This window comes from Trichoderma reesei (assembly GCF_000167675.1).
Source record: "Trichoderma reesei QM6a unplaced genomic scaffold TRIREscaffold_23, whole genome shotgun sequence".
NCBI classification, from domain to species: Eukaryota; Fungi; Ascomycota; class Sordariomycetes; order Hypocreales; family Hypocreaceae; genus Trichoderma; species Trichoderma reesei.
Window position 1 is genome coordinate 247,826 of NW_006711170.1, and position 10,258 is coordinate 258,083.

Below are 10,258 nucleotides of genomic sequence, written 5' to 3' on the forward strand. Positions count from 1 at the left end.
TTGGGTCTTTTGTATTTCGTCTCCTCCTTGTACGACGTCTCTGTTTCCACAACGAGAAACATACATACATACCTTCGTTATCTCTTTCTCTTCTTTGCATATCGCTTCGAATCATGCTGAGATGCTGGTCGTCTCTCTTATAATCCCGGGTCTTTCTTTAGGTCAGTTCCACTCTGATATGAATGGTCCCTTCTGCCACGGTGTTGCTGTCGATGTATTCGGACCTACGCAGAGCCTTCGTCCAACTGTTTGCTTGATACCGCGGTGTTGGTGATGATGACAATCATCATCTACTTATAGAACATACAAACCCGCTATCTCACAAATAGCAAGCTCAGTCCATCAGGCAACATAAATATATACCACGTCTCATTCCTGATGCTGACTCTCGACTAGATGTTTCTCGATAGAATGTCTAGGAGGCTCTCCTCTTACATGCTGCTCTTATTCTTCATCACGCTCATTGCCACCGCCACAGCAGCACCTCTCAACTCAGGAGGCATAGACTCATTCGTTCCGAGCTGTGCGGCCCAGTGCTTCGATTCATTCCTCAAGATCAGCTATGCAGACCGCCCTCCCAAGACATTGCCCGCGCTTTGCCCGCGCCTGGGAGCGAATGGCTTCACGATTGGAGAGGCGGCCGTCCAGTGTCTTGTCGCGGAGAGAGCGGCAGGGGCCTGCTCTCAACAGGTCGCAAGCGGTAGGGCAAGATTGCGTATACATGATGAGAATCCAAAACTGACAGCTGGCTGAACAGACGCCGTGATTGACAGGGCCTTTTTCATGTGCTTTGGCCAGCCTGGTGCCATCTCACCCACCCACTCCGTCATCACAGCCACCCTTGCCGTGCCGATAACTGGCACAGGCCCGATTACATTTCCGCCAGCATCGAAGACGAGAAGCACTACGATTCCTACGGCTATCCCTAGACAGTCACGGTCATCCGTCTCTCTGCCGTCTACGCTTGTCACGGACCCGACGTCATTGTCCAGTCTCAGGCCCTCTGCGACTCGATCTACCAGCGTGTCTACAACCAGATCCGCGAGTAGAACGAGGCAAACATCCTCAGACCCAGCCAAGTCGTCGACGACATCCCCTCGCGAGATTCTCACAACCGATCCAGTGGCCCCGACCTTCACCGTGACCAGCACCTCCGCAACTGAAAGCAGTACAAGCACAGACGTTCCCGACGGCGCATTGGGCGGACAAGGAAACAAGGAGGCTTCGAAATCCCTTAGCACAGGACAAATCGCCGGAATCGCAATCGGATGCATCGCAGGTGTCGGGCTCATCGGCTTCGGCATCGCAGTGTTCTGCCGATGCCTCCGCAGGAGGTCCCGCTTCGGAAGGAAATGGAGGAAAGGCGGCAGGCCTCTGAGGGACTCGGGGAGCTTTGGCACGGAAAAGGGCCCTCACGGCGGCGGTGGCGGCGGTGGTGGTGGAGGAGGAGGCACCGACTCCTGGATCACGAACCAGCTCCGGGCGCCGCTCGACCCGGGGCTGGTGCCGACGCCGACGAAATCGTGGTATAACAGGGCGAGCTGGAGGCCGAGTGCCATTGGACTTGCGATATCGCCTTCTCATACGCGAGACGTGACTCGAGCGCCGACGCCGACGTCTGCACGGCCTCTGTCGAAGCTGCTTCCGGCCAAGCCCGTCATGGATCGCGGGCCCCCGAGGCTTGAGGTGTCGCTGCCCAGTCGAGACGGAGACTCGCATTTCGGTGCGGCGGCATTCATGGGCGCGGCAGCTGGTGCAGCCTCAGGGGCGGCCATGAGCGGCGCCATTGCCGCGTCGTCGTCCAAGCCATCGCAGCCAAAGGCCGAACAGAAACCCCAGCCGTTGCCTCAATCACAGATACATCCCGCCTTACGCGAGCCCGCAACGGCTGAGCCATCAATCAGACCGCGAAACCTCACTCCTCAGAGCAAACCCCAATCTCCCTTGCCGCTGAAGCTGCTCATCCCCAGGACGGGCAACTTCAAGCCGTTCGTCCCCGTCGTCACCAGGCACGACAGCTCGACCACGGAGTTTGAAGAAGACGGCAGGTCCTCCTCGGTCTCGCCGGTGGGCCAGGTCTGGAGACCCCCCTCGGACGATCCCCAATCGGCGGCCCCTTACTACGTCGCGGACCGGAGCGGCAACTGGAGACTCGGCGACCCGGCGCGGGCTCAGGAGATTGCAGAGCTCGAGGCGTCCATCAGCCCGTTGACGGCCGCCCCCAAGTCCGCGGCCCCCAAGCTGGTTGCCGGACTGGGACTGGCCACGGAGGCGGCTGGCGCTCTGGCCCTCGTCAAGGCCGCGAGCCAACGAAGAGACAACAACAACAACAACAGAGCAGCAGCCGCTCAGCAAAAGAGGCAGAGTGCCCTCGGCGGCATCAACATGGCTCCTGAAAAGACTATCCGAGCCGTCGAGCCGTCTCTGTCTTCGGATGAAGACATTCAGGGGCAGGACCAGGACCAGCAGCCATATGCCCCGCGACCCCTATTCTCCGCCGCCGCCGCCGGCAACAATAACAGCAACTTCCCCCGCCGCTCGTTAACCAACCGCCGGTCCTCGACGCGATCATTGACTCGTCCGAGGATCACTTCCACAGATAGCGGCGTGACAACCATCTCCACGTCCACGGACGACACCGACCTGCGCTCCCCTCCCCCGCTGGAACAGCCGGGCAGTCTCTCGCCCGTGGTAGAATCCCCGCAGGCCCTTCGGCCAAGAGAAGGCCGCTCGCCGACGCAGTATCCCAAGATCCCGGCCAGCCTGCAGGTCGCCGTCCCTTCTTCAGCAGGCAATGCTGCGACTGCTGCTGTGAAAAGCGACCGTCCCGCGCAACCAAGCCCCAGCTTTGGCGCGCCTCTCGCCGCCGGCACAATGTCATCCGCAGGTGGCAACATGCCCAGGCAGCAGCAGCAGCAGCAAGGCAGGAAGCTCATGAGCCCGCGTCAGGCACAGCAAGCCCCTGACGCGATCCGCACCGGCTCTCCCATGATGCGCTCAGAAAGTATGCCCTTTCGTCCAGACAACAGCAACAACAAGCGATACGTCCAACCTCCGCGCAGCAACACGCTCCCACATCAACAACAACAACAACAGGACATCCCATCATCCCAGCCTCCGAGGGCTTACCCCCCTCAGCAACAGCAACGATATCCCGCACAATCTTCCCAGAGGCCGCCGCCGCCGTCGTCGTCCAACAACTACTCCATGCCCTACCGTCTGCCTCCCCACCCCACAGCTTACAGACCCAACATCGACTCCTCGGGATATCCCTATCAGACTCGTCTGCCGGACCTGATGAATCAAGCTCCCGCAACATACAATCTTCCTTATCCTCCCCAGACAAACAGATACCCGCACCACCACCCACGGAATCACCAGCCCCCCTTTACGCAGCAGCAACAGCAACAGCAGCAGCAAGCCTCTGGCAGACCTCTTCCACAACAGCAGCCAAGTCAGCGAGTTCAACCTCAACTTCAGCCCCAAGCTCAACAACGCCAGCAGCAGCAGCAGCTCCAACTGCAACAACGCCGACAACAACAGCAACAGCAACAGCAGCAACAAAACCTCTCCATCCAACCCTCCTCCACCACCCAAACATCCCTCCCACCCCCGCTCTTAACAACCACCTCCGCAACATCAACATCATCATCATCATCAGCATCAGCTTCATCCTCCCTCCTCGCAAAACGCCTCGGCCCCTCCCGCGCAGCAACCCTCACCATCCCCGTCCCCCAATCCGCCTCCTCATCAATCTACTCCACAGCCACCACCACCACCGCCAACAACATCAACAACGCCAACAACAACAATAGCACTAGTAGCCCAGCCGGCAGCAGAAGCAAATGGCTCCGCCACAACTCCATCCCCTTCCCCGCGTCGACGACGACAGCAGCCTCCCCAGGAGGAGACCCAAAAACACAGGTCTCCTCCTCGCCAAAGAGGTTCCCCCCTCCCCCGCAGGAACCCGCAGAGCTGCCCGCCACCCCCGTCTGGAAACCTAGACTTACCCCTACGAGGAGGGGAGACGACTTGTTTCTCATTGCGCAGTAGAATTTTTTCCATCATCATCATTACTCTCAGATTTCACAATACATAACCTTGTCTTCCCCACAAGGGAAGGCAGTTGTGTTTGTAAATATGTACATGGCAAAGGGAAGATGAGTACCTAGATAGCCAAGTGAAGCGAGGAGAAAGAAGAAGCAAGACTGTTATTACCACCTCCCTTTCTGTGCTGGGTCATATGAGAGAGTAAACGCTCGCTGGGCTCATGCTGGGTTGCTGCCCATGCTAATCACCCTTTCTTACGTCCTGTCATGATACTCTGTACACTATACTCCTGTTTGCCTTTATCTAATCTTTCCTTTTCTCAGACATCATTTGCTCCAATCGAGCATGTACATTAAGCAGACTACAACGCAAGGGACCGGGCTCATTTAAACTGACTTGTACCACATCTCATTGTGTATACAACCTTCATCAGGGGAATGTGATTTGTATTCGACAAAGGACGTCTAGGTAATCCAGGGTTCCCAAGCTCCTCCCCCTACTCATGCCTCCAACCCGAGATCAGCGGTACCGTCGATCATCCAAGCCCTCATTCTCCTCTGCCACCGTTTGGCTCATGACGCATTCCCTCTCCACGAAACGCTTCGACAAGGGCCTCGCCCCAGACGGTTGATTCCCCATGTTTACCATCTCAATGTCCAGAGCTGAATCGCTGGTTTCGTCCGAAGGTCGCATACGCCTCGAGTTCCTCTTCTTTACACTTGCCAACCCGAAAAAGTCCTCCACGTCACTCTGGATATCACTCAACTTGTCGTCCAGTGCCTCGAGCCCCTGATTCCACGCCGCCTGGTTCAGGTGGGCGTTCTCGTCGACCAGCTTGTTCTTCTTGCGTATCTCCTGCCACCGTGACATGCTCCCCAGCTCGAAGACATTCATCCTTCGCTTCTTGCCAATAGGGTTCCCGAGCATGGCTGGCCGCCATGCTTTCTCCTCCTCCACCGCTGCTTGTCGGTCGTCAGGCATAGAGGCGCGCCGAATGGTCGATCGGCGACGGGCCTCGATCAGTCGGTCCATTTCCTCCAATTTGGAATTTGGTATGATTTGCACGTCTGTGAACCGGGCCAGAATCAACAGCAGCATGATGGTTAGGATGAGCAGGATGCCCGCCACAACCCCGGTAGCTACTTGCTGGCCCAGTGTCCGAGTGACGAGACCACCGAGGGCGCTGGCGCCAGCTGCGAAAATGAATGCCAGAGTATGGATGGCCGCAAAGCCAGCAGTGACTCTTGGGAAAGAAGAGTAATTCGTTCGCTTTTCAGACTTTCCCGACTTGCTGCGCTGGCGGCCCGTCATCCCGGGTGAAAGATCAGAAGTGTCAAAGCACTCCATCACCAGACCGTTGCATTCCGCAATGGCGAGGCAAGACAGGAGTCCTATGCAAAATGCAAAAATGGCCGGCACACCCACATGCATTGGGGGGCCGGAAGACACCGCCGCATAGCAGATTCCTGCCATTGGCAGCAGAATGGTGAAGATGGTGCGCCGGACAAGGTGGGAGGACCATGCAATCTTCTTCTCCATCGTTGCCTTGTTGGTGTTGAGCTGCGCTTGGCGGGATCTTGAGAAGAAACTGGCCTTTTGAAAGGGAATAGCCAGTATGGCTCCAAGAGCGACGCTACCGACGAGAAGGCCGACGTTGGGAGACCGTAGTTTGTAAAACTTTGATGTCAGCGACCCCAGGAGCACAATGGTCAAGACCACTTGTGCGTAGATCCAGGCGGCATAGAGGGCGAGAATCAAGAAGCCGGGCTGGCGAAGCATCTCCAGAGTGAGGAGAATGCCATGATAGACCTCTTGTCCCCACCACTTCGGACCCGTCTTGACCCGGTGCATCATGATCTCGCCTCGAGCCACACGCCGTGAGATGTCACCTCCTGTTCTGACTTCCGCCACCGATCGTCTGTAGGCAGAGCGGCGGACCTCGGGGCAGAGGACGTTGAGGATGAGCACAACGGCAATCATTATGATGCTGATGTAGAACCCCCATGTTGGAGGGTACCTGTCAATGACACAGGCACCGACTAGGAAGCCAATGCCTAGAGAGCCAACCCAGCACCATGTCCATACGCCCAGCCAGACTCCCATGCCGCCCCCGTGCCGCCTTGCATCGTAATGGTCCACTACTTCTTGATGGGGGTTGGCACTCATGAGCGAGGCTCCAAAGAGATCCATCAGTATGGAATGGAAATTCATGCTGGCAAACCCGAGTGAGCCCCCTATGAGCGTTCGGGATGCAAGCAGCATGGCCCTCCATGTCCCCGTGTTGGCGAGTCTCTGAGTGTTGACTGCGAGGGCTTGTGGGAACAGGAGAGGCATGGCGAGTACGAGGCTCGACATGATGTATGGCTTCCGCCCGTGTAGCAGAGGCAGCGGCCACATGAAGAAGGTTGGCATTGCCAAACCCAAGAAGCAGCCGGTGTTTCCATGCACCGTGGCGTGAGACTGGTCGATGATGTAGTACTGTATCGAAGGGACCAGGCCTGCGTAGATGCCCAATATGATGCCGATTAGGGCAGTGCTGATACATGCTACAGTAGCGACAAATCTCTTGCGGACTGGTGACCAGTCTCTGGCCGTTGGTTGTCGTTTGCGTGAGCCGGCCAGGCTGAACCCTTGCGAACCCCTTAGACTGACATGAGAGCGCCGTCGAAGGCTGATTCCGCGATCGGCATACCTTCGACGGCCGGCAGCTTCACGGGGAGCATCGTCATCACCAGACTCATGTGACGCATGCCTTGCATGTGAGTTCCTTGATGCTGCTTTGCTCTGACGGGCCTTGGCTTGCAACAGGGGGGCATCTCTTTTCCCCCTTGTCAAGTCATCGTATTGTCTCTTGCGGTTCAGCTTGTGCATCTGGGTCGGAGGATTCTTGGATACCGGCGCAAACTGCTTCTCCTCGATGATGCTTGATCGTCTCCCTGGGATCAGCAGGGACGCCTCAGCTGCAGTCTGGGGTGGTGTTGACGCCTGCACGGGATATCCTCTTGTGGTTGTATCATCGTATATACCAGAATAATTATGCAGAATTTTGTTCAGCCGTGGGCGTTCAGGAGCACCTGTATAAGTGGCTGCATGCTGGTACAGAGGCCTTTTTTGCTGGGCCTCTTGTTGGAGGTCAGCGCCAGGGGTTCGGCCAGAACTCTCATGAGTGTAGTTCGATGTATCGTCTTGAGAAGCTCCATCCTGGCCACCAGGCACACTGTCTCGCCGAGTATGCAGATTGTCGCACGGCTGATGGTTCTTGGGGCATGGAGAAGAAGGGTCAGGGTGCCGGACTACCTCAGAAGCCAAGGCAATGGCCTCGTTCATCAGCTTCTCAAGATCATTGACCGCCCGCTCAAATATTAATGGATCAATCTTTGGCTCGGACCTGGCAGAATAAGATGACTGGCCCGTCACACGGCGGGATGGAAGCATGCTCATCGACGCTGCATCAGAATGCCGCCGGTGCTCTGCCGAAAACGATCTTTTGGCCCTGTCCTTTGAGGGCAGCTCTGTATATCTGGTAGTATATGCCTCCGGATACTTCAGAAGGTCGCGAAGCCACTGAGCAGTGCGCTTGTAATCCAAAGTTGACCCGAGGGACTGCGTTCGCGCTGACGAACCATAGGATGCCCGTCTCTTCAGCTTTCCTTCCTATGAGTGAAGGGACTGACCCGATTGCCTCGGGAAGAATGGCTTGTCCTGGGCAGCGGTAACACTCGGTGCTTCCCCCACTGGCCGAACCTTGGATGCTGAAGCATGGCTTTCGTGGCCACTCCTTGACGAAGGCTGGGCTGTGAAGGCAGGCCGAACTTTGGAAACGGGAATAGGAGAGTAAATAACATGGCGTTGAGATGGAGTGGAGTCTCTGCGTTCGTATGTGATCGAGCTCCCAAAGCTTTGCTGCTCAGCTTTGTGATGTAATTGGAATGCTGAACGGCCACTTGGTTGCACCAATCCAGACTCTCCCACATCATGGCTTCCAGGCTGGCCATCTTTGGGAGTGAACGCGGAGTTTGCATCGAAACGCTGATCGTGTATAACGCTCTCATCGGTTGTTCTAGTAAACGGCCTGACCTTTGAGCTATGCCCGTGAGGCTGATGTTCATCCTCCTGAGGCAAGTCGGGCGGAAAGGCGCGAATCTTCGACATCGGAAACACTAGATTCCGGCGACCATCTCCTCCGTAGTCACCGTCACGGCAATCTGCCTCCGGGGTCACAGCCTCTAGACCATCGACGGTGTCATAGTCATCTCCCTGTTCTTTTCTAAACTGGGCGTCGTCGGGGCCTGGGTTGAACGGCCGAGCTTTGTTGGCAGTACGCCTATAGTCGAGCCCGCGCTGATCTCCTGAAACCACCGGATGATGTGTGGGATGGTAGGAGAATGCTGGGCGAACCTTGACAGCAATGCTGTGGCCCTTGTGCCGACGAATTGGCACCGTCACCTCAGTGACCGAAATATCACCACTGGACATGACGCGGTGCATCTCGCCGCTTATCATGGTGATATCAGACACTGGGGACGAGGGTTGGGTTGAAGAACTGACTGTGCGAGGCCCCGGTGGTTGGACCCCATCATCGCACAAACCAGCACCATCCAACAGCCCGGCGTGGTATATGTCGGCATGCATGTCGTCTGGATGCAGAAAGGGGTTGACAGGGTCTCGGTCGATGAGGCGTGTCGGCAACGTGTAGCTTGTCTTGTCAGAACGAAGGGCAGGGGACGATTGTTGGGGAAGCATGGAAGTCGCCTGTCCGGGGGCAGAGTTGCGACAGTCGAGCTCTGACTTGGACGACTGGGAGGGCGTGTTGATATGATGGTATCTGCTGGCGACGGGCGGCGCGGGCAAGTCTCTTTCGACAAGGGTCGGGCCGCTGGCCGATGCCTTGAGCATATGGCGTCTGAGCGCAGCAGCCCGGCTAGCGGAGGTTCCGGCTGCGTCAGTTGTCATATTGTCTTGCTCAGGCATGAGCATGGCAAGCGAGGGGCGGCCGCTTGGTGCCGGTGTCTGATCAAAGCCTCCAGTCTCCATGCCGGCTTGGTAACGGGGCTGCTAGACCTTGATGCTGTGGAACAAGCTCAGGAGCATTGCCTCCTGATGGTGTCTACCCCGTGCTCTCGGGACGTGCGAGTATGCGAGTACACAGACCGGAGAAGAGGCGTGTCTTGAGGACAAGCACGGTATACAGGAGAGCTGAACGGAAAGGGGGGCTTCTGGCTGGGGTACCTCTCCTCGAGGTTAACCCGGCCCCGATGGACCGACGATTGATCGATATCGGCCTCTGAAGTAAAGAGCGAAAGCGGTGGCTAGGCCGAGTGCTGGATGATGCAAGGATGAAGAGGGCTTTGCTGGCCCCGCGGGGGCGAGAGGGTAGAGGAAGCTGTGGGACCACGCAGTTCTTTGGTGAGCATGCAGGTATATGTGAATATTGTTGCGAGTAGAATGATACAGTCCAAGAGTGAGGAGGTGGAGGAACGATAGGGCTGTCGTGAGGGAAGGGGAGGCGGATGAGGTTGGTGATGGAGAGAGAGATTAGTGTGATGAGGCTGGGTTCAGATTTGTTGCACCCTCTATTGATTTCCGCTTATTCAGGTTTGTTGACGTCTGGCTCCTGCTTGGCGAGAGTTGGCGAGGCGTGGGATGCACCTCCCCAATGCCCAGGTTCCCAGATTCCGGGCCGGGCATGGAAGTACACCGAGGTACCTCGAGTCTTCTGTTCTTCCTCTTATCTCGGGTCTTTCAGTCACCAACTCCCTCACTCACTTAATCACACCTCCCATCTCATTTGCCTCAAAGCTCCCCCTTCTTTCATCTCATTCATATCATACCAACGCCGCAACAGATTAAGGAGTCGGAACCCGGAATCGAGTCTGGTCAGCTACTAGCTCCTTCAGGCACACACGGGAGAGACGGTAGGGGGCAAAAGGGGACCACTCGGAGTTGGAGCGGCAGAGGCAGAGCAGCAGTGACACGCCATGAGCCCTGCAATGGTGCGGGTCGTCTCCAATAACATTAGTTGTTACCTCGACGCTGAAAGCTGTGTGGTTGACGGACTTTGGGCCAGCCGGGAGGGTGTGTATCTTGAAATAATATGCCCGCTTTGGGCAACGGCTGTATAAGTCATTCTTTGTAATATCAGAGTTGCCATGGATGAAGAGGCAGAAGAGACTTGTCCAATCCGTCAATCTCCCTATGCAATTACCTT

The 10,258-nt window shown here is 56.7% G+C and overlaps 2 protein-coding genes across 2 annotated transcripts; one reads left to right on the forward strand and one right to left on the reverse strand.

Annotated features, from left to right (window-relative positions):
* Window positions 1-411: 411 nt before the first annotated feature.
* On the forward strand, window positions 412-4,053 carry TRIREDRAFT_110943 (uncharacterized protein; the record flags this gene model as incomplete). The annotated part of the gene is made up of 2 exons (XM_006968410.1): window positions 412-700; window positions 758-4,053. The coding sequence occupies 2 exons, from the start codon at window positions 412-414 to the stop codon at window positions 4,051-4,053; spliced, it is 3,585 nt and encodes a 1,194-aa protein (XP_006968472.1).
* A 516-nt stretch (window positions 4,054-4,569) lies between these two features.
* Window positions 4,570-7,668, reverse strand: TRIREDRAFT_67868 (uncharacterized protein; the record flags this gene model as incomplete). Its single annotated transcript, XM_006968470.1, has 2 exons — window positions 4,570-6,982; window positions 7,034-7,668. Coding segments are annotated over 2 exons (3,048 nt in total), but the record flags the coding sequence as incomplete, so codon positions are not given.
* Between the last annotated feature and the right edge of the window lie 2,590 nt (window positions 7,669-10,258).